Below are 24,905 nucleotides of genomic sequence, written 5' to 3'. Positions count from 1 at the left end.
ATAATGTGCACTAATAAAGACTTCTGAAAGACAAGCATGGAAGGGTTGTTGTGACTACTCAGAAGTAGTCACAACAACCCTGACAGTAGCATAGGAAGGTGGGAGGGGGTGCACCGGGCGGCAGGGGAACCGCAGGGGGCGATGTTCCCAAAACTTTGGTTGATCTCCTTAAAAGCTCAAGAAAAGAAGCTCACGTCAAAGGTACTGCAGCTATTAGCAAAAGTTATGCTTATATTGGGACGCGGGTGGCGCTGTGGGTTAAACCACTGAGCCTAGGGCTTGCTGATCAGAAGGTCGGCGGTTCGAATCCCCGCGACGAGGTGAGCTCCCGTTGCTCGGTCCCAGCTCCTGCCAACCTAGCAGTTTGAAAGCACGTCCCCTACAGCGGGAAGGTAAACGGCGTTTCCGTGCGCTGCTCTGGTTCGCCAGAAGTGGCTTAGTCATGCTGGCCACATGACCTGGAAGCTGTACGCCGGCTCCCTCGGCCAATAACGCGAGATGAGCACCGCAACCCCAGAGTCAGTCACGACTGGACCTAATGTTCAGGGGTCCCTTTACCTTTACCTTTTATGCTTATATTATTGAAGCCCTCAGTCATATTTACTAGACAACAGGCTGAAAATCTGCAGAAAATGGAAGAATTTGAATTCATTTTTGTCCTTCACCTTTGGACCCATTTGCTAAAGCAATTTCATGAAGTTAGCAAGGCATGCCAGAGTTTGCAAATTTCTTTCAGCACATGTGCAAATATTTACAGCAGCTATTGCAGTTCATATCAATCATTCACACTAATTTTGATTTTAAAAAATCCTTCCAGTAGCACCTTACAAGACCAACTAAGTTTGTCATAGGTATGAGCTTTCGTGTGTATGCACACTTCTTCAGATACACTGAAACAGAAGTCACCAGACCCTTATGTATAGTCAGAGGGTGGGGAGGGGTATTACTCAGAAGGGTGGTGGGAATGGGTGATTGGCTGATAGGAGTGGTAAACCTGTGGATGACTGTTACCACTCCTATCAGCCAATCACCCATTCCCATCACCCTTCTGAGTAATACCCCTCCCCACCCTCTGACTATTCATAAGGGTCTGCTGACTTCTGTTTCAGTGTATCTGAAGAAGTGTGCATGCACACGAAAGCTCATACCTATGACAAACTTAGTTGGTCTCTAAGGTACTACTGGAAGGATTTTTTTAATTTTGTTTTGACTGCGTCAGACCAACACGGCTACCTACCTGTAGCTAATTTTGATGAAACTGAACAGCAAGCATCTACTGGATGTTGAGAACAAAACTGTCAAAATAAGGCAGAGAGTACCAAAAAAGCCTATGATGTGACAGCACCCAAACCTTAGACAAACTTTCTTCAAGAGACAAGTTTATGGTAAATTCATTTATCTGTGTCATGGTTGCTCTTGAGGCCAAACACTAGACAGAAAAACATCACTGTACAGGAGTGTAGCTAGCAATTTTTCCTTTTTGGTAAACCTGCAAGCAACCAAGGAACAGATTCACAACAGCATTGAGATGTTGATGCAAGTGCATCTGAAGGATGCTGACCTTAGTTATCAATGAACTCTTACACTTCCACCTGCTTGTCACCTTGAAAGAGAAATTTTAACCACTGTGATATGTATCAAATTATATTCGAGGAAATTTGGAAATTTTACCACTGAATTGTAACAAACACCAATTGGGTTTTCTGTGGATTTGTGTTTGTTCTGAGTCAGCAGTAAACAGCAGGTTTTTGTGGGGCAAAAAAAAAACTCTCTCGGACCCATGCATAGAAATCATAGGACATGCGGAACAAGCATGAGTGTGGATGAGCTGTGCATCTCAGCCTCCTGGCAACTGAACAGCAGACTGCTGCAATGTACTATATTGTCCCCAATGCTACTGAACATCTATTTGCAGCCATTGGGAATGGTCAAGATTTGGGACGCAAGTGTCACCATAAATAGACAGCTTTATTTTTCTGTAACATTTGAGTCAGGAAGGAGTGTGCATGTCCATGCACCAGTGCGGAGAAACAGGAATGGTTTGGATGACAGCTAATGAACTGAAAATGAATCCTGATAGGAGAAAGATCCTGTGAGTGGGTGGCTCCTGGGTCTGGAAACTGAAGTGCTTGTCTGTTCTGGATAAGGTTGCACTCCTCCACTGGAGCAGTCACATAGCCAGGGAGCACTCTACTGCTGTCATTAGAGACTCAGTTGACCCCACTGGCATGGAGTGCTCTTTATCACCTTTGGTTGTTCCATATACCTACTGATTAACTGGCAAAAGCTTTATTTTCAACACTTCCTGCATTGTCTCAAATAGATCTTAAGCCCATACTTATGACCAAAGTAGCTCAATATAAACTCTCCTACTTGGGTGGTGGGAGTGGGGGGGAGCTACTATGGTTCTGTCAAATAGCAAGGATTTTCTCATATATCAGATACAGACTTGTGATAAAATTATAGGGTTGTATCCAAATGAATTCTACTCAGAGTAGACCCACTGAAAGTAATAACCCTAATCCTAAAGTATTAATTTATGTAATTCTATTCTGACTATGACTAATGTTGGATACAACCCATAATCAATATCCCACCGTTGTGTATGGAAATGGAAACAAGAAGAATTATCCAATTCATTTTTAGAGAATCAGAAATTACAACAAAAGTATTCATGAAAAAAGAAAGGCAAGTCACCTGAGACATGGGAAAGGAATTAATTACCATGCAACCTGCCGGAGGACCAGAATGAACTGCAATGACACATACACAAGGGTCACCAATGACCACAGGATAACGTCCACCTTTACCCAATAAAGCTACTACCATTTCTGAGACTTGGGTTGGGTGAGTCTTAATTTTAACAGATAAATGGCCTGTCCCTTTTAGTGTTCTTTCCCTGTTGCTTCATTCCAACAAAGGTTCACTGAAGTTAAGAACTCTGATGAACTTTGCCCAGAGTTGATGTCTTTACGGTCACGTTTAGCTTTGCATACCAATGCTTTCTAAGTGATGAACTATGTTCTGCCAATTTCCTGTCAGACAAACATTTAATGAAGTAATGGAAAAGCTGGCCTTAAGGAAAAAAATGGGAAAGTTAACCTTAACTCTCTGGTCTTGAACTAGAATTGTTTAGAATTTTTGAGTCCTGAAAACTAGTTGAACAATTTGTGTTGTAACCTCAGAATTCCAGATCCCAATTCAATCCATTTCTTCCAGGGGAAGAAACATACAAGATGAGGCTGTTAATCTTCCAAGTCCTTGTACTGTATTTGTTGTTGTTGTTTAGTCGTTTAGTCGTGTCCGACTCTTCGTGACCCCATGGACCATAGCACGCCAGGCACTCCTGTCTTGCACTGCCTCCCGTAGTTTGGTCAAACTCATGTTCGTAGCTTCGAGAACACTGTCCAACCATCTTGTCCTCTGTCGTCCCCTTCTCCTTGTGCCCTCCATCTTTCCCAACATCAGGGTCTTTTCCAAGGATTCTTCTCTTCTCATGAGGTGGCCAAAGTATTGGAGCCTCAGCTTCACGATCTGTCCTTCCAGGGAGCACTCAGGGCTGATTTCCTTAAGAATGGATAGGTTTGTACTGTATTTAGTAATACCTAAATCAGTAAAGTTCTACTGTACGGAAGAACTTTCACCTACACCTCACCACTGCCTCATATGTTCTAGTGCAAAGAACATTGGGTAATTTTTATTTATTAAAGAAATACTCAGGCTTTTCTAGGTGCTATCTAAGCTCATTTACTTGGGAGTAGGTTTCACTGAACTCAAACTTACTCCCAGCATACAGGCAGCAACTCTTTTTTTTTTTAAACATAATTTTTATTGATTTTACAAATTACAAAAGACGGTACATACATGAACACCTTTTCCACCTTCTTCCCATCCCCCTCCTTGGGTCCTCCCCTGCCACAGAAGTATCCCACACAGGTGAACAGTCAGAGATGGTCCATTTTATGGTTGGATTTCTGTCCTCCTCCCCCTCCCCTGCCCCCAAAGCCCCCCCCCCTGCCACCAGAGAGCTCCAGGAGACCAGGGCAGTATGCAGGAAGTCATCCATCCAACCATCTATTCTCATACCAAAAAAGAGTAAAAAAAAAAGAAGAAAAAGAGAAAGAAAGAAAAAGACAAAAAAGGAAAAACAAAACAAAAATAATCTTTTTTCCATTCATAATTGATAAACCATATTTTGTGGGCTTCCCCAACCTCCCCCCTTCCCCGGTTTTCATCCCTTTTTTATCCTCTTCAACAGTTTCTTATTCTATGAAATAATTACCTTTATACCTTATACTACTTTAAATTGGCTATTATCATTTTCACCTAATATCCAAATCACTGAAAAATCAAACTCCCATTTTTTCTTCCCGCGCCTAATTTTTACCCCCTCTATAAGCCTCCATATTTTCACCTTTTTCCAAAATCAATTCACTTTTAAAACTATAACTATTCCCAATCTAACCTTTCATCCCCGATTTCCGGCTCCAACCCCCCAATCCAGCAAGTTCCGTAGTCAGCAGTCCAGTTTTAATCCTAGTAATCCATCCTATTAATCACAACTTCACTTTCCCTTCACCCCACCCCCTTTTTACAGTATTTTGCCATCCAGGCCTCCATACAGCACCCCTGAGTTTCTTCTCTTCTCTGCTTATTTTTTTCCTATTCCCTGTGGGCATTCTGGAGTTCCAGTAAATCCAATCGTACCCCCCTCAAAGGAGGGGCACTCCATCTGACTTTTTGTAGAGTAACATCATCTTTTTTTTCGTGGTGAGCTTCATTTTGTATTATATTGTCACAGTCCTCATCTTCATCTTTTCCTTCCAAATCACAGTCCCCATCATTGTCAAAATCCTCCAAATCACTGTCACTATCATTGTCATTCTCACACTCGTCTTCCTCAGTTTCAATAGCTTCATCCTCTAAGAAGTCATATTCTGCCATCACCATCTGGAATTGTTGCTTTAACTCTTGCTGTTGTGTCTCCTCTTGACATAGTTCTATTCTTACTTCCCACATTAAGGTCAAAACAGTCCGTTGGAACTCAGGCGAATACCTTTTTGTTGACATAGTTCAATCCTGTCAAGGTCAAAACTTGTCACATGGGGTGGAAAATGGTCACAGTTTATTTTCTCGACTCCATTTTAACAAGCTGGCTGCATTCTCCAAGTCTTATTAGAGATAAAGTTCAAACTCACATTTCAAAAGCATATAAACCAAAAAAAGGATTTCCAAAAAGTCCAAAAATAGAAATAAAAATAAAAATTCCACTTATAGATCCTGATCAGCTCACTGGGTTGTCTGGGCTGCCGGCTCCCGGGGAAAAGAAAGGTCTTTCTTGATCTTAACCTCTTTCTGCAGGGTATTCACAACCGCAGTCTTTCTCCCCTTTTACCCTGCATCTAGGGGAGATCCTCTTTGATGCCTTTGAGGGAACCTTTTAAATTGAAATCTTCTATTTACGGCTTCGGGTTTCTATTTACTGTCTCTTAAGTTGCCGTGGGGGGGGGGTGGCTTCCTCTTTTTTCCCCTCTCTCCCAAATCCAAATTCTTTTATAATCCAAATCGTGAGATTACTTACACTCTTATTTCCAATCGTTTTTTTCAGAAGAATCCAGCGCTCTCCGCCTTCGGCTTGAAGCTTCTCTCCGCTAGGATAACGTTGTCACTCAAAATGGCCCCCGCGACTTCTACCCTCCTCGCTCCGGAGCTCTTATTAGAGCTTACCGGAGAGTTGGGGAGTCCGGATTGGGGCTCTGCCGAGCAAAATTCGCCCCCGGGACGCTCTTCCCGAGGTTCTAAGGGGCGCAGCGTCGCTCTCGCTGCCCTCCCCGCTCCTAGCAGAGACGGGCCGTCTCGGAGACCAGACGGGACCCCGCCGATCGGCGCTGGCGCTGAACCGGAAGCCCTACAGGCAGCAACTCTTTTAGGCATGTCCAGTATTTGCATGACCACACACACCTACATCACGCCGAACCCAGAAGTCACCTGAAAATGTCACAAAAAGGGGTAGAACAGGGCAGGGGCGAACAGGGTGTTTGCAGACTTTTTAAATGGGTGTTCCAATTATATGTGATTTCACACAAGCGCTATGACCCGGAACGCAAATCCCACGCAAACAGGGAGTTGCCTGTTACAGAATAGGTTTGCACTTCTAGACAGACTAGTTACAGGTAGGTAGCCGTGTTGGTCTGCCGTAGTCGAAACAAAATAAAAAAATTCCTTCCAGTAGCACCTTAAAGATGACAAACTTACTTGGTCTCTAAGGTGCTACTGGAAAGAATTTTTTTTTATTTTGTTTCGACTAGACAGACTACTTCAGTATGTGGCACCGGCATATACGGTAACATAGAAATCCAAGTGCTTTGAATGAAGTATTTCAGTTTAATAAAGTTCACTGAATAAGTTCAAAGATCTCTGAACTACACCTAGAAGTAGTTCTCATAATTGCTGGGTGAAGTGAAAGAGAATTATGTTCGTTTTAGGGAAGAACTTTGAACAATTTCTAGTTCATCTTCAAGTTTGTTCTCTTACATGTGTTTTTTCACTTTTTAGATTCTTTGGCCTTTAAGCTTAAATAGAATAATTGGAAATAATAAACAATTTTTTGTGTGTATATCTGTGTGTTGATGTATTCTTAGTCCTCTAAAGCAGGGGTCACCAAACTAAGGCCCGGGGGCCAGATGCGGCCCAATCGGCTTCTACAGTCCCGGAATCAGCATGTTTTTACATGAGTAGAATGTGTCTTTTTATTTAAAATGCATCTCTGGGTTATTTGTGGGGCATAGGAATTCGTTCATTTTTCCCCCAAAATATAGTCCGGCCCACCACAAGGTCTGAGGGACAGTGGACTGGCCCCCTGCTGAAAAAGTTTGCTGACCCCTGCTCTAAAGCATATTTTATACTTCAGCACAGCAGCTTGTAACATTCTGGATGCTGAAAAACTGCAGAGGATCATTTGGATGAACTTGAACTGAATGTGAACCAAACTACAGTAATTGCTTATGTAAAGGGACAGACATGAACGGGAATTAGTTCCTTTGTGAACATGTGAACATGTTGAACTTGAACTAGTTTATTTTTAAAATGAATTTTCCAAGCTCTGATATAGCCTGTGCTATTGTGACTAAAAACACAGATTGCCTGAAAAGGTGCATGAAGAAGCCTCCTATATTGGCACCGCAAACAGATTTCAGGGCTGTTGTTAAAATTAAACATTGGGTGGATGCAGATGAGCACGTTAAATGATGGGCATACAACCACATGGGTAACTGACCACCTCTTGCGTCTTAAGTAACGAGAATTTAACCATGCATCTGCATTTGGATCAGAAATCTTCAGGAAATCTGAGGAAGTAGAGGAACAGAGTGGTAAAATTCTCATGTCATTACGTTCCTAAACACAGCGGCATGGGTCTTCCTGTGGCTCTTGGATAGCAAAGCCCTCAAGAGCCCATCCCACATTCACATAGCCCTCTCCCGAAACCTGGGCCAGTGCTGGTATGGGAAAGAAGCATATTATGGATGCCTCCCATATGATCTGAGAAGCCTCAAGTCACCCAGGAGCTGCAAAAGTGTCTTCTATCCTGAGGGCAAAGGGACGCGGGTGGTCCTGTAGGTTAAACCACAGATCAGAAGATTGGCAGTTCGAATCCCTGTGACAGAGTGAACTCCCATTGCTCAGTCCCTGCTCCTGCCAACCTAGCAGTTCAAAAGCACGTCAAAGCGCAAGTAGATAAATAGGTACCGCTCCAGCGGGAAGGTAAACGGCGTTTCCGTGTGCTGCTCTGGTTTTGCCAGAAGCGGCTTAGTCATGCTGGCCAAATGACCCGGAAGCTGTACGCTGGCTCCCTCGGCCAGTAAAGCGAGATGAGCGCTGCAACCCCAGAGTGGTTCGCGACTGGACCTAATGGTCAGGGGTCCATTTAACTGTACTCTGAGGGCACTGTTTGGTTTTGGGAAGATCAGATACAATTGGTTAGTTTCCAATCCAGGTGTTTAAAAGCAGCAGCAGCAGCAACAACACACCCCAGCAACACATCTAATCCAGAGCTCATCTCCCTCCACGGGGAGCACAGCCTGCAGAGGGTGCAGGGCTGGATTAACCATTAAACAAACCAAGAACGTGTTTAGGGCATCAAGGTAAGGGGGATACCAAAGAAATTTTCCATTGCCAGATTTTTAACATTAATGGTCTCAAAGTGCTCAGCTGAGCCTTCGTTTTCTCATATGAATTGCTGTATATTAAAAATCCCAATGAAACAACTATGTAACAAGGCAGGCCTTATCGCTACAGTACTAAGTATAGAAACAGGTGTGTTACGTAAAATTAGTTTTGAGAATCTGAGAGAAGACTTTGCAATTAGAAAAAGTAGGATAAAAACTTTTCCAATATAAACAAAGTGGAAGTATACAAAAATAAACATTACTTTCCATCTTACTGTAGGTTTCATTTCATTTAAAGAAATGAAAGTTTATTTTACGGTTTATTATTGTTTATATTTTGAATTAGATATATATGGGGGCACCTGTCCCAAACCTTTTAAGTGTTGAGGGCCTCTAAATGTCTTAATCCAGCCCTGGGAGTGCAATTTTGGGGAGGGCGATTTTTAGGGTACAAACAGCAAGAAAGCGAAGGTGTTTTGTTTTTTAAAAAAAGGCTCACAGACTGCAGTCTTAAGTATTTTTTCTAAGTCTCAAGGGAGACTCTCGCCTAGTGCTAAACCCCAACTCAAGCTGTGAAGCTCCTCGGGTGACCTTGAGCCCAGCCTCTTTCTCGCTACCCATCTCTACCTCACAGGGTTACTGTATTGTGGTAATAGAAGAGGGAGGACGAAGAGGAGCCAACCCTGAAAGCAGAAAACGTCTAGGTACTAAGATTAGATAGATAGATAGATAGATAGATAGATAGATAGATAGATAGATAGATAGATAGATAGATAGATAGATAGATATGGAAACCGAAGTCTCCCACAGTTCTGAACTCGAGAGAACTGCGTGGGCGGGAGGGGGCGCTGCGCAAGGCTCGCCAAGTGGCAGTTGGGGATGGAACGTTCCGTGCGGAGCGAACCCGCCTCGCGACACGGCACGTCGCGAGCGCGCCCATCGGACACCCGTCCCCGTCCCTCCCCCTCCCCGCGGGAAGCACCACCTCACCCAACCCCAGTTCCCGCCCTGTCAGCGCGCGAGCTGTCAGTTGAGGAGGGCGGGTGGTGTGTCCCCGACGTCATATGGGCCGCCTGCCTCCCATTGGCTGGAGCGGCCTCACCAGACTGAAATGTTGTTCTCGGGGCTACCCAGGAAAGCTCCCTGTCGGCTTCCCCCCGCCCCTTTGGCCCCCGCCGCCGCTGCCGATATCGTCACCGCCACGGCGACCCCTCCTGCAGAGAGAGGCGAGGGAGGGCTCTGGCGCGGCCGGCCCTGCGGCTGCGGGTAGGTCGGCTGCGAGTAACGTGACTTCGGGGCTTGCCGCTTTATAAGCCTTTCAGCCGGGCGCTTGTGGCGCGCGAGAGGGGAGAAGGGAGGGACCTGTGCGACTGAGGGAGACGGAGCCCGGCTGAGCAGGTAAGCAGGCGGGCAGGAGCGAGGGGTAGGGGAAAGGGGCGACGCGGGGGGCCTGCCATCCCCGCCTGCCCGCTTCATGGAGGCGGCTGCGGGTGCCTTGAGGACCTTAAGTCCCGGGCAGGGAGCCTCCCTATACAGGGGGAGTCTATCTCCGGGCGGTAGGTGCTGACGGCGCCGGGCAACCAATGTGGAGGTTATGGCGGGGAAGGGGAAGTGAGAGAAATGGTTGCGGCCTTCGACCCTCCTTGGTGGTCTTCTTACCGGGGAACGCGGGTGGCAGTGTTCGGGATCAAAGCTTGGCTACGTTGCTCCTCCAGCCCCTTTGCTGCGTTTTCGCTGCTGCCCCTGCAGAGGGAGGGATACCCAACAAGGAGGAGACGCGAGCACGCAGCCCTGTCTCTCGCCCCCTCCCGTATTCGTTCTCTATGCCTTGCACAAAAAGAAAGAAAGGCGCCCTTTTGCAGTAAAATAATCGGCGGTTATCTAGCCTGGCCGCTGCTGGAGGAGAAGGAAGGTGGAAAATGCCCCCCCCCCCTCGTTTTGATTCCGTATAGGCGGGTCCTCGAAGCAGTAGTGAGCCCCAGGTGTAGCTGTGTGGAAGATAAAAGCTTGCCAGCACCTTCCCTACCTTGGTTGGTTGCAACAGGCATATCCTACGGTATGAAGGTTTTATGTATCTGTAGAAGCTAGGGGAAGGCTAGGCAGGATGGGTTTTGGAGTACTTGCACACACAAATCATCACATAGACAACAAACTTGGTAAAAGGCCTGGGGTGGCCACGTGTCATGTATGATTTAGTTGAGATTCCTGCATTGCAGAATATTGGATTAGATGACCCTCCCTCAAGGTCCCTTCCAGCTCTACAATTCTATGATTCTGTTCTTTGTCTGTTCCTTTGGAAGCAGCTGTCACGGACTTAAGTGGGTATTTTAAGTATGCATGCATAGGATTGTAATTTTTAGAGATGGAAGGGATGTGTGAATCTCCAGCACTTGGGAATTTTGACCCTGTTGTCATTATTTTACAGGTGAAGATCTAAGAGTTCTCCAAAAAGAATGAGTAGCGGGTACTTAAGCCCTCCCCAAGTGTTTTCAATAAATGGGGATGGAGGGTAGAGGTTAGAGCAGGCATCCCCAAACTTCGGCTCTCTAGATGTTTTGGACTACAATTCCCACCATCCCTGACCACTGGTCCTCTTAGCTAGGGATCATGGGAGTTGTAGGCCAAAACATCTGGAGGGCCGCAGTTTGAGGATGCCTGGGTTAGAGTAACTATCTGAAAGGCTAGTTTCTCTCTGGTGAAATCTTCCAAGGGATGAAAGCAGTCTAGGAATGCTTGCACTTTTGGTTTGGGTTGGACCCAGCTTTCCTATGTGGGAAAGGGAATTGTCAGGCTATTGATTCTAGAGAAAAATGGGACCTGTTGCCCTCCAGCAGTAGGAGAGCCCTGGAAGCAGTACAATTCAAGTAATCCCTCCCAGGGCAGACTGTAGCAGAAATAACTTTAGCTTCAGGTGGAGAAAGATTAATATCCAGTTGATAAAACTTTTCACTAAAATAATTTCCAGGGGCAGGCATGTTAGTCAGCTGCAGCGAAAACAGCAGAGTCTTTTGGCATCTTAAAGACTAACACATTTTATATATATATATATAAAAACCTTTAGTCTTTAAGGTGTAGCAAAACCTCTTTTTTAAAAAAGAAGGCAATATTGGAAGCCACTACCCAAACACAAAAAGGAAGATCCTAGCAAGTTCCAATAGGCATGTGGATGTCTTAACAGCAGTATAGGTAGCCTTTTAAAGGTTTTCCCAGATCAGGGCATTGTCTTCATATTGTGTCTATACAAATAACAAGGGCTGCTTGTAGCTTTGTATAAATTGCTATGCAAGCAATAGGTTTTTATAAAGCAAAATGTGTTGTTTTGATCATCTAGCATGTCTAGTTTTACAACATCAGAATGGATTCTGGATCATGTATGTAATGAATGCTCTTTTGAGTCACTTCAAAGTTTTCTCTCTTCTGAATTGGAAGGGCCAACTCACTGGAGAGGTTACCGGTAGTACTCTGCTGGAGAGGAAAAAATGAAATTGTGGACTCTTTAGTTATTAGACCAAGCCATTGAAAATCTGTATTAGAAGTATTGATTAACTATCCCAGGTCACTGATGCTGGGACAGTTTGGTGTTACTCTTAATATGTATAAGAATCTAAAGGATCCAGTATTTTTGTCACTCTGTAAGCATCACTGTTTGTATGGCAATTGACAACTTCATGTGAAATGTCTGAAAACATGCTATTATATGCTTGTTTATAATTTTGTCATGGTGTAGGGGCATGTTTAAAGCTCTAGGTAGATGTTCCTACCCTTCCTTTTAAGAAGCTGAAGGTAGTGCACATGGTCCCCTGTCCCAGCCTCATTTTATCATTGAAACAGCCTTATGTGATAGGTTGGACTGTGAGAGGGTGACTAGCCTAAGGTCTAAAATTCCTTCAGTAGCACCTTAAAGACCAACTAAGTTTATATTTTGGTATGAGCTTTCGTGTGCATGCACACTTCTTCAGATACACTAGAAACAGAAGTGTCACACTTCTGTTTCTAGTGTATCTGAAGAAGTGTGCATGCACACGAAAGCTCATACCAAAATATAAACTTAGTTGGTCTTTAAGGTGCTACTGAAGGAATTTTTTTATTTTGCTTCGACTCAGACCAACACGGCTACCAACCTGTAACTAGCCTAAGGTCACACTTTGAGCTTCATGGCTGAGTGAGGATTTGAACCTCCTTTTCCTCAGTCTGGTCAAACACTCCAGCCATTACATATACTGTTGCTTAGAATGTTTTGCAATACAGTGGAACCTCGGTTTATGAACACCTCAGTTTATGAATTTTCGGTTTATGAACGCCGCGGACCCATCTGGAACGGATTAATTCATTTTCCATTACTTTCAATGGGAAAGTTCGCTTCAGTTTATGAACGCTTCAGTTTATGAACAGACTTCCGGAACCAATTACACCCATGCTTCAGTTTATGAATGCTTCAGTTTAAGTACTCTGCGGACCCATCTGGAACGGATTAATCCACTTTCCATTACTTTCAATGGGAAAGTTCGCTTCAGTTTATGAACGCTTCAGTTTAAGAACCCCTGGAACAGATTAATCCACTTTCCATTACTTTCAATGGGAAAGTTCGCTTCAGTTTATGAACGCTTCAGTTTATGAACAGACTTCCAGAACCAATTGTGTTCATAAACCGAGGTACCACTGTAGTAATAGTAATGCCAAGCAATGTAGCATTTTCAGTGTTCAGAATGACAGTTGCATACATTATGAGAACAATCCTTACACAATCCTGCATGGTAAACAAGCATTATCCCAACATTATGGGATGAGAACTGAGAGTTCCTTCCTTAAGGTTACCTTGTGAATCATGATTGAGATTTCACTTGAATTAATGACCTCCTAGGTTGCGACTCATTCTCTTAGCTACTATGCTATATTAACTACAGTGTAGCCTATCAGTGGAGTATTACCTGTATTCAAAAATTGTCTTGGGCTTCCACACCTCACCTGGAAGTGAACTCTTTAACTATTCTCTAGTGTCCAAAGCAAGGCTATAGAATATTCTTACTTCCTAAAATACTGAAGATGGTCATAGGATTGTTGGGTTTTCTTCATATGTTTCTTTCTGACCCTGACTTCTTGTTTGTAAAGAAAATTCCTATATCTCATGGTAGACAAGTACAAACCATTGGTAGTACACGGATAAAGCACATGGCATACTTGATGGCTGGCTTTGCAGCCTAATGTTGGCACTAATAACTTCTTGATGCCCCTTTCAGAAATCTCATGGAGAAGCCTGTATCCAGAACAGAAGATCATACCTGGAGTTGTTCCTGTACTGCCAGGAGAAGGCCTAGAACCCCCTTAGGTGGAAGTGCCACAGGGCTGGCAGCCAAAGTGGGCGAAATGTTGAGCTCGTCTGTCTCGAGTTCTCCTCTAAAACTAGTGAGTCACAGCATGCTGAACCCAAGCAGCTCGAACCTTGGCAGTGGCACCAGCAGCAGTTTGAACTTGAGCAGGGACGTAGTGCAAAGGAGCCTGGTGCTCTTTGTTGTTGGCACTTTCCTCGCCCTGGTACTGAACTTGTTGCAGATCCAGAGGAACGTAACACTCTTCCCCGAGGAGGTCATTTCTACAATCTTCTCCTCTGCTTGGTGGGTGCCCCCTTGCTGTGGGACAGCAGCAGGTAAGTCACCAGATTAAATTTGGTTGTGTAGGAATCTGTGGAAAGAAGGCATTGGCAGTTCTAGACGTTGGATTGTATTTTGTCGCTGGGTAGTATTTGGGACCCGCAGCTTGCTGGGGTTTGTTTCTTCAATCTGCTGCACACTTTTCAGGGTTGGCCATGACTTAAGAGTTTGCATGCATTGTTAATGCCATCTAGCTGCTGAGCAAATTGACAGAACAATCAGATTAAGCAGATTAAGCATGTTGTAGTCTAGGAAAGAGCAGGGATGTGTAGCTGATTACTTTCCTGGGCTGATGCTGCTTTAAGAGTTGGCACTGTGGTTAGCCCTGGAATTTGGGAAGCGTTTCCTCCAAGCTATTGTCTGTCAAAGTTTTAGCACAGGAGCTTGCATGACTCATCACCACTCTCTGCCTTATGATTGGTTCTCTTTTGAAACTGGTGAGTCGCATGTTCTCGCTCCTATTGGTTGCCTGCCTGAACATGCCACATACTTGAATCAAAAACAAGGAAGTCACATGTTGCAGCAGCAGAGGATGGGAAGTGAAGCTTGGCTAGCTGCCTGTTCTGAGAGCAGCTGCAGCAGCTTCATTTGCCAGCAGAAATGTAAGGGGATTTCCTCCTACACCGCTCCCCTGCAAAAGCTGTAGCATACCTAGGACAAAACGCTTAGTTAAAATAGAAATATATTTTGTTCTATAAAGAAGCAGAACAAATAGCTGAATGTTAAACAACTCCTGCTGCTAACTACACAGTGGATTCAAATGACACTATAGGGGAGCATTAAAACACAGCTGTATTCTATTAAGTAGAATGTTGCAATGCTTGGCAGAAATGTTTGACGTGTAAACATGAATTTTTTATGTTGGTAAAATTTTTGAAGAGAGCACAGCAAAGAGATGAAGGAGAAAAGCCAAAATTTATCAAGCCACCCAAAAAATTAATCATATCATGGATGCTTTAGCTGAGATTCCTGCATTGCACGGAGTTGGACTAGCTCAGGGGTAGGCAACCTAAGGCTCGTGGGCTGGATGCGGCCCAATTGCCTTCTCAATCTGACCCACAGACAGTTTGGGAATCAGCATGTTTTTACATGAGTAGATTGTGTGCTTTTATTTAAAATGCATCTCTGGGTTATTTGTGGGGCATAGGAATTTGTTCATTCCCCCCCCCCCCAAAAAAAATATAGTCCAGCCCACCGCATAATCTGAGAGATGGTGGACCAGCCCACGGCTGAAAAAGGTTGCTGAAACCTGGACTAGATGACCCTTGGGGTCGCTTCCAACTCTACAGTTCTATGATTTTTAATCCAATGAAGGTTTAACCTCATTGGTTTAATCTCAGAACCATACTGGCTACTGTCATTCCTTTTGATTACTGTCTCAATTAGAGATGTTATTTTCTGGCAACATAAAATGTAGTTTTCAAATAAGTTTCTACAGTACAAAACAGCTCTTGCCAGTGCAGGGTGGCACCTTCCCCTTTGGGTGCAGGTGTTGCTCTAGAGCAGGATATATATGTACAGTATGTGTTTCTCAAAACGGGTGGCTTCAGTTTTAGCCACCTCTCTGCATCATGAGTAAAGCAGTGAACTTCAGATATGCTACACAGAAACAGCCAGCGTTTGTCCCATAGTATTGTGTGCTCTCTGAAATGAAACAAAACCAAGTTCTAGCCAACCTAAGTCAACACCCTAAGGCCCATGGGCCGGAGGTGGTCCACGGAGGCCATTTAACCGGCCCCCGAGCCACCCGCTTGGCGGGCCCCTAAACTGGCGCGGTGCAGGGACTTTCTTCCGCAGCTCCAGAAATCGCTTCTGCGCATGCCCAGATGCCGAAAATGGCTTCTGCACAGGCACAATTTTCGGCGTCTGGGCATGCGCAGAAGCGATTTCCGGTGCTGTGAACATGCGCAGACGCGATTTCTGGCGTCACACTGCGCCGGTTCGGCCCACGGAGGATCTCCACGGGAGTGATCCGGCCCATGCCTGGTAAGCCTTGCCGACCCCTGTTCTAGCCTGTATATTAACTGCTGCCACTCAGAGGCCAGTTGAAATGGACTTAACCTTTTAATATACTCCCATTGTAACTAAACATGTAGAGCAGGCATCCCCAAACTTGGCCCTCCAGATGTTTTGGGACTACAACTCCCATCATCCCTAGCTAACAGGACCAGTGGTCAGGGATGATGAGAATTGTAGTTCTAAAACATCTGGAGGGCCGAGTTTGGGGATGCCTGATGTAGAGCAATAGTTCTGTCTGGCATTAAGAGTTTCCAGCCCAGCATCAGTTGGCCATGTTGATAACGAAACTCTTCATACTGGAGAAAAACACTGTGGAAAATAGCTTTATGTGTGGCAGTGAGTGGGAACTAAGTCACCAGATGAGGCTATTTAAGCAGCTGCTGTGTATGTTGGCAGCTTACCAGGTAGTATTGGGCTCCAACTTCCATCAGCTTTACTCAGCATGGCCAGTAATCAAGGATGTTGGGAGGTGGAGTGGATCAACATTTGGAGGACCACACGTTAGGCACCCCTGGTGTACACTGTTCTATAACAATCTAAATGACAAAGTGGAAACAACTTCTGCTAATAAAAACTGGGTGCTTGCTCTAGAATGCATTCTTCAGTGGTGCCTACAGCCAATAGTTTACCTGTTAACTAGCAAAAGTGCTGTGAAAGTCAAATGCCTGAACTTTGAATTTTTAAAAAATTCAGTAGTACTTAAATGTGTTCCATATGGATATAAAACGTGTTTATATTTTCCAGGGGAAGGGAGGGTGTATCTGTGAAATATCTGTAATAAAAAGTCTGAAGAAATTTGGGCTCTTGGTCTAGGCAGCTAATTATTACTGTTAAAATATTGATTCTGCTTCTACCTGAGGCTTACATTTTCTACCAAGGAACAGAAACAAACCTTTTTTTAATATAAGCAGTGCAGTATATACAGGAAGAAATGAGTTTCTTTTGTAGCTTTAAGATTCATGCATGTTCAGCCATAGTCCCACATCTTGAAGCATAACATAAAAATATGTGAAACACTATACAATTTGTGAAATATCCTTAGCAGACATAACAGTAGGGAAAATGGGTTTTAGTCTGCATAAGACTTTGGCATGTGCTGAATAGATTTATATTTACAACAGCTTGGAAATTAAAACTGTAAGAACAATTTCTCCTTTTTCTTTTACAGCTGTTATTGGCCTGCTGTATCCCTGCATTGACAGTCATCTTGGTGAGCCTCACAAATTCAAGCGAGAATGGGCCAGTGTTATGCGGTGTATAGCAGTCTTTGTCGGCATTAACCATGCAAGTGCTGTATCCTTAGAATGATGTGATTAATGTCCATATATGGTGTAATTATAATGGAATTTATTTTTTAAAGTTCTTTTCAGTCTATACTTGACCAACTTCAATTGAAATGTGGAGAAATTCAGCATGAATGTGGAGAAATGACTGCATTTTGAAATCCTTATTTCTAGACTTGTGCCTCTAGAATAGTCACTTGAAATGGATTGTGTGTCTCACAGCAACGTCCTGTACTAAGAAATACTTTGAAGGATCTGGGATAAGGCTTCTTGGACTGGCACAAAGAAACCACTTGTCTGCCTACGGTATAGCGAGACAAGGGCTTGATAGTGGCAAGTAAGGACATTGCTGATTGTATCAGCTGCATTTGCTGTTCTTAGTGCTGCAGCTGCTGTTAACACAAATTTCTCCGCTAAGGTAGCTAAAAGGTCCTGAGGATTGGGGTGGTTTATAAGATACATAAAGTTAGTAGTACTGTGAGTAAAAGGAGATTTAAAATAAAAGAGCAGGTAGTAGCCAACTAAATTTTACTCAGAGTAGATCCACTGAGTAATCCTTTCCATTAGTTACTCAGATGAGACCCTATGTTAATTGTGTCCATTAATTTCAAGTGGGTTTACTCAGAGTAAAACTTAGTTTGCTACAGCCCAGCCTGTTTAACAAAATAACAGATCTGGGATGTTCGGGATAGAATTAGATTCTGTCACAGACTCCACTCAATTGGTTGTCTGAATTTTTCACGCACACAAATCCTCACTTGTTACTACAGTCTAGAAATGCATGAATATGTAGCATTTGCCTTTTTCTCAAATAAAGCTTGTTAGTGTTTTTGCACTAGCTTCTCCTTCAGATATGTCCCAGGAGTTCACTTTGAATTTCATTACAAGAAAATTAGCACCTTATTTGAAGAGGTACTAATTTACTTGCAATGGTCCTCATTATATCTTGACAGAAGCTGTGGGAAAAATTGTCCCCTGCAGGCTAATGGTACCCATTTGCTACTTTTGACCCTTGCTTGAAGTGATTTTTGCATTTGTATACTGCATTTACAGGTATACGTGTACAAAAGAGGAATGTATGCAACACAAGAGGCAAATAAAATGTGAAAGGGGTGATGGTGTAGACACCATCTAACAGCACTGAAGCAGAAAACTAAATCTGGCTGTGTCTGAAGATTGTTATGATGAGCAAGAAGAAACTTGTCAGACTTCAAGGGTGCAGAATTTTCCTTAACTTTCTTCTTAGAAATTGGATTTTGCAAACAATATCCAACTCTCCTTGACCCTGGCAGCTTTGTCACTGGGTCTCTGGTGGACATTTGATCGTTCAAGAAGTGGTCTTGGTCTTGGAATTACAATAGCTTTTGTAGCTACTCTGATTACACAGTTCCTTGTCTATAATGGTGTTTATCAGTAAGTATCCCATCTTGTGACTTTAAATTGTCCAACTATTTTAAAGTAAAAATTAGTTAAATTTGCCTTGCATTCTTAAGCAAAGGTGTGTGCCCACTCTGCTGCTAAAAATGAGAGTTATAAGCCACTTAATTATAGTGTGCTGCTGCCTTGTACACAATTACAATGTCTTTATGCTAAGTGGTCGGATCACTTTAAGCTTGATTCTAGGTGTGTTCCATTGAGAAAATAGGAAAGAGACAGACTTTTGTGCAGCGAAGACATGTTCAATTTCTATCCCTCTAAGCATTCTATAAGCTTTCCCTATTTACACAGCATGAAACGTTTAATCCTTTTCACCACCCCTGTGGTAATAATACAGGATGTGACTGTACAAATAGAACTGTATCTTCTACAATCAGATGTATTTAATTCTGCTGACAAAATGCATGATGGCAATATTGAAATTCACAGAACTACCACTTGTTCCAGCATAGCCAAGTGTTCATATTAAAAGACAAGCCTTGTTGCACAGATATTAAAACTGCAGGCATATCTCACTTTCTTATATCTTTCTTTAGGTATACATCCCCAGATTTCCTTTACATCCGGTCTTGGTTACCATGCATATTTTTCTCAGGAGGTGTGACTGTAGGAAACATAGGACGGCAACTAGCTATGGTAATTATCATACAATCTGTGTTAAGCCATTTTTAAAAGGGAAATTAAGTTGATGAGTGTTAAACCTGTATGCAGGACATGTTATTTGGTGACTAATAAGAGTAACTGGTACTTTACAAGGGCGTGACCTGCATGACCTGAAGTAAATCATCCTAGCCTTGGTCTTTTGGGTGCATGGGAACCAACTCTAGGGGGCCATGGGTGTTTGAGCACCCACAATAATATAATTGTGGGCACCAGGCACCCACAAAGTCAATGAGAAAAGGTGGCAGCAGTGCTGCCTCCAAGAGAGAATCAGTTCAGCTCCTCCACAGCCAGCCCAGCCAGCAAGGAACCCTTTTCCAGGGGTAAAGCTTAGGAGTGAAGGCAGAATCTCTCTGCCTCCAAGTCCAAGCCTCTCCCCGCAGAAAAGGGTGCCTTGCTGGCTGCAGAGGAGGAGGAAGAGGAGCTGCCGCCTGCCACAACGTGGATGTGCAATGTCACACACATAGTGCATGCGACATCACCTGCACTACGTGCGAATGACATTGCACATCCACGTCGTGGTGGCAGGTACCCACATATCTGGCTCCCATATCCTTACTCCAGAGGCATACAGTAGCAAAAGGCAAATGTCAGGGAGGGCAGTGGTGGTAAGTCTCTTCCCCAGTCTCCTGGAAGTACCAACTGCTGGTGCAGGTTTGTTTACAAGAATGCAGCTAAGTTTCAGTGTAATGTTAAACATTAAATTGCAATAACACTTTTGGTTTTGACCACAGGGTGTTCCTGAGAAGCCTCACAGTGACTAAATATTTGGATCTGCACTGAAGGCAGGGGAAGATCAGTTCTTGAATCTGAACTAGAATTTTCTTCTTCTCGAATAATCTGTGTGAGCTTCCTACGCAAATGACTGGTGAAAAGATGCTTATTCACCTTAGAGCGGCCAAGAGGTTACCTTGATGTTTTTTCCTAGAAGCCTCTGGGTTTGATTGTTCTGTGGGAGAAGTCAGTACAGACATAATGCATAGCAAGTCCATGCTTGGTGGCCATTCTCCCAAGTGCTAGGTTCCTGTTGGAAGTCATTGAACCAGCTGCCATATTTCAAAGCCTTGAAACAAAACTTATAATTACAAGCTTTGTACAAGTGCCCAAAGAAAGTTGGTTGGTGCTGAAAGGTGGAGTACATGGATGGGTTTAATAGGAATAGTATTTATCAAAATGTCCTTTTAACATAGGGTTGCCTTAAAATGAAGGCGATTAGAGTAAAAACTACAATCCTTCAGATGTTGTACAAAGGAATAATAATCATAGGCACAAATCATAGTTCCCTTGGAAAACATTCTTTGCATCCTCCACTGAAATAAAGGAGAGAGGTGTAAGGAACCCTACCCATTTCAGTGTGGTTTGCACAGGAGTACTTATCCAAAGTGCTTTGATTTGTGGTTTTTGAAAACCTGTTCTCCTTGGAAGTGGGAAGCAAACTATCTTGCAGACAGAAAAGCAATAGGTCTGTCAGCTGCTTATCAAACTGATAGCGTGGTCCCTTACCACTTCCCTGCTATTGGATACACACAGCCAAAATTGATTTTTGCTCAGTAATGTATGTCACTGCAACTCTGTTGGGCAGGCCCTCAAGTGACTTTACTGATAAGCCTGTCCTCAGAGTGTTACACCAGCCTAAGAGGAGGCATTCCTATGTGATTCCTGTTAAGCTATATAGCAACTGGACTAGTTTCAGGGCCCAAGCAATAGAGGCCATGACAGGTGCAGAGCAGGCCAACAGTGTTACTTAAGGCTTATCTTAAATGATTTTTACTTTACAGTGTGTTTTGGAGCAGATCACTGCTTAGTGTTTTGTTTTTCGCAACCCTATAGAACTTGCAATCTGTGATTGCCTTGTAAGGAAGAGTGCTTGTCACTACAATACACATTAGGTGTTTCTTAGTAGTTTCATGGTGAGAACAATATTCATTCAAATAATATAGACAACAGCTGACCTAATGAACGAGTGTTGGGTCTCAAAATGTAAAGTGCAATGTACAGTTAAGAGAAATCTGAGCCTTGTTGTCTCCTCTTTAGTATTTCTTGGTGATATTGAAGAAGAGTTTTGAACTCATTTCAAAACTGCTGCATGGAGGCAAAAATCAGCAATAATTTATCTAGTAATGCTAGTTTGTATCTTCTACTAAACCCTGGTCTTAAAAGAAATACTCCAGTCTTGTAGATATGGTGTACAACTGGAACTCTTACTGACTATTTTTGTGTAATAGGCAGTTAGACGTTCTTCTATTTTAGCTTCTTGCGGCTTCTCATTTGTTTAGGTTCTAAACTGAGGCTAAAAAAACCTTCCTCCAGTTTATGTTCAAGGAAACCACCTCAAAATCAGTGTTTCTCAAACTGTTTGAACTCTGGTCTCCTCCTTAATTGTCTGCACCTTCCAGGTCCCCCAACCTACTGATAGCCCTTTGATCTTTGATATGTGGATGCACAGAATCCTTGTACACAGCAATATAGATGCATCTTGTTGCTGTGGTTCTAAGGTTCTGTGATTGGGGTAGTAATGCTGGCTTCTGAAATAACTAAAGCATATTGGACTCCCTCCAAAAACCAGGCATCTAGTGAGGAGCTGTCTCTGTTCCAAAACTCCCATATACTCCCTACTACGTGGTAGCGTCCATGGTTACCATAGCAACTGAGGTGACTGCCACACTATGCTCTGTTGCTGGGAGGAAAGTGGTTCTATCTGCTGCAAGATATTTTTCCCACTCTGGAATTCCTCCCACCTCTGGTGTGTTGTGCCTTCTCAGGAGCATAGTTTGAGAATCATTGTCCAAAAACTCTAGGGATGCTTAGAAATTAACTTCAGGGGCTTATGGGTTTGTAAAAGCCTACTGCAAAGGAAAGGAAAGATTTTCAGGCTCTGAAATTCTTCTCCTGATGGGATTAAAATCTAAGCTAGAGGAGAATTGTTTTCATATTTCCACTAGCCCTTATAGTGCAGCATTCCTCCAGAGAGCTACACCTTTCACAGTCCCCTGGCACACTGCAATCAGATATACAAGATGAGAGGAGAGAGGTAAGGGAACAACTTTCCCATCTAGTTGCACACACGAGTTCATTTCAGATCATTTTGTAGGTGAGCTAAGGAGTGCTCATTCAACTCTATCTGAAATATTTTTGGAAAATGCTAAAATATGTTAGTGGTTTCTTTGTTCTTAAAGAGGACCTTGAAACAGTAAGGTACAAACTAGACTGAAGGACTTTTATTGCAGTCTGTGGTATTACTGAATAATAAATTGCAGCCTTTATTGGTTTTTTAAAGTTTTGGGGAAACCCTTTCTTTACCAATCTAAATAGTCCAATAGTGTTCCTCAAGTGAGTATACCCACGTGAAAATGTATCTGCAAGACAAAAGCCACCATATTCTCTAAGTTTAGTTTGAGATTCTGTGGCACAGGAGGCAAATAACTACTTTTCCATGTCAACACCTTGGTACCCCATGTAACTAAAGAGGACAATTGTAACTGTAAATATGTAATCATGAAATCATTAAGTATTTTATTTGTAAATTGGTGTTTTGACAAGACAGCCAAAATATACACTAGAAGTTCAATCTTGCCAATACTTGTAAGTATCTGAACCAAAGTTCTCAGAATTTGTGTTATATGGAAAAATATGTGTTGGGGGAGAATTGCACTATTCTGGGTTGGAATCCTTTGATTCTCAGACTCGGTAGGTTTTTTCAACAATGTGTGTGAGTGGTGGTTTTTTTTTAAAAAAAAAAGAAATTAAAGGTTTCAAACAACCATTTCTGTCTCTTGTTTACTTGGATATTATAATCCTTTTGAATGACAGCAATGAATGATCTGACTGGGGAAAGTGCTAAAACCTTAAATAATTTGTCTCAAACACTTCATTTTAACTGCCTTTTCAGCTGTGAAGAGGCAGGTAGCTCCACAATTAGCATTCTATCAAGCTATCTAATGGCCTGCTCTACATCTTTATCCAAATTGAGGTAGTTTAGTTATGTACAAATTTCTTACTCAGATGCCCAAGGACAGTTTTTCTATCTCGTATTGGCATCTAACGTGTACAGTGGTACCTCAGTTTAAGAACAGTCCTGTTTACGAACTCTGCAAATCTGGAAGTAGTGTTCTGAATCAGACTGGACACGGGTTAGAGCTCAACATCGAGCCTACCAAGTGGCAATGGCAACGGTGAAGAGGACCTTCTTCACTGTTTCTATTGCATCTGCAGAAAACAGCAGCAGGTGGTTCGCAATCTATCAGAACCACCTTCATCATCGGGGCCTGGTAGGGACCCCAAGATCTCCTGCAATGCTTTTGCGAAGTTTTTTGCAGATAAAGTCGCTCAGATTCGGAAGGAGGTAGACTGCACCATGGGAGCAGGGCCAGGGCGGGAGAGTGCTAGAGCCCTGTCTAGTCAGGTTATATGGAATCAATTCCAATCTGTTACCTCCGAGGATGTGAACAGGCTGCTTGGACAAGTGAAACCAACCACCTGTCTCCTTGATCCTTGTCCATCCTGGCTAATAAAAGCAAGCTGGGAAGGGCTGGGCGATGGGCTCCACGGGATGGTAAATGCCTCCCTCTATGAGGGAGCCTTCCCAGACCCACTGAAAGAGGCGGTCATTAAACTGCTTCTTAAAAAAACATCTTTAGAGCCGGCCAATATGGCCAACTACTGCCCAGTCTCAAATCTACCATTCTCGGGCAAGGTGATTGAGCAGGTGGTTGCTGAACAACTCCAAACACGCCTGGAAGAAGCGGACCATTTGAATCCCTTCCAATCAGGATTCAGGCCTCACCATGGGACTGAAACTGCCTTGGTCGCGCTGGTCAATGATCTCCAGCGAGCTAGGGACAAAGGTGAGAGCTGTTTCCTAGTTCTACTGGATCTCTCAGCAGCCTTTGACACCATCAACCATAACATCCTTCTGGACCGTCTAGAGGGGCTGGGAGCTGGGGTCACTGTCATACAGTGGTTCCGCTCCTATCCTGGGCCGTGTTCAGAAAGTGGTGTTGGGGGGTGAGTGTTCAGACCCCTGGACTCTCACTTGTGGGGTGCCTCAGGGTTCCGTTCTCTCTCCCATGCTTTTTAATATCTATATGAAGCCGCTGGGAGAGATCATCAGGGGGTTTGGGCTGGGTGTTCATCAGTATGCAGATGACACCCAGCTCTGCCTCTCTTTTAAATCAGAACCAGTGAAGGCAGTGAATGTCCTGTGTGAGTGCCTGAAGGCGGTTGGAGGATGGATGGCGGCTAACGGATTGAGGTTGAATCCTGACAAGACAGAAGTACTGTTTTGGGGGGACAGGAGGCAGGCAGGTGTGGAGGACTCCCTGGTCTTGAATGGGGTAACTGTGCCCCTGAAGGACCAGGTGCGCAGCCTGGGAGTAATTTTGGACTCAAAGCTGTCCATGGAGGCACAGGTTAATTCTGTGTCCAGGGCGGCTGTCTACCAGCTCCATCTGGTACGCAGGCTGAGAGCCTACCTGCCCGCAGAGTGTCTCGCCAGAGTGGTGCATGCTCTGGTTATCTCTCGCTTGGACTACTGCAATGCGCTCTATGTGGGGCTACCTTTGAAGGTCACCCGGAAACTGAAATTAATCCAGAATGCGGCAGCTAGACTAGTGACTGGGAGTGGCCGCCGGGACCACATAACACCAGTCCTGAGAGATCTGCACTGGCTCCCAGTACGTTTCTGAACACAATTC

At 43.8% G+C, this 24,905-nt stretch overlaps 1 protein-coding gene across 2 annotated transcripts; it reads left to right on the top strand.

Moving 5' to 3' along the window:
• The first annotated feature begins 9,357 nt into the window (after positions 1 to 9,357).
• On the top strand, positions 9,358 to 22,975 carry INSIG1 (insulin induced gene 1). Of its 2 annotated transcripts, none has more exons than XM_035129596.2 (6): positions 9,358 to 9,431; positions 13,403 to 13,809; positions 17,001 to 17,125; positions 18,362 to 18,528; positions 19,089 to 19,188; positions 19,947 to 22,975. In XM_035129596.2, exons 2-6 carry the CDS (start codon positions 13,410 to 13,412, stop codon positions 19,974 to 19,976), a joined length of 822 nt encoding a protein of 273 aa, XP_034985487.1. In that variant the 5' UTR covers positions 9,358 to 9,431; positions 13,403 to 13,409; the 3' UTR covers positions 19,977 to 22,975. The 2 variants fall into 2 exon arrangements, with proteins under 2 accessions (XP_034985487.1, XP_034985485.1); XM_035129594.2 differs by lacking the exon at positions 9,358 to 9,431 and adding an exon at positions 9,435 to 9,563.
• Positions 22,976 to 24,905: the final 1,930 nt, after the last annotated feature.

Source organism: Zootoca vivipara, chromosome 12 (assembly GCF_963506605.1).
Source record: "Zootoca vivipara chromosome 12, rZooViv1.1, whole genome shotgun sequence".
Classification (NCBI taxonomy): Eukaryota; Metazoa; Chordata; class Lepidosauria; order Squamata; family Lacertidae; genus Zootoca; species Zootoca vivipara.
Note: the sequence above shows the minus strand (reverse complement) of the source record. Positions and strands in the feature narration are given on the sequence as shown.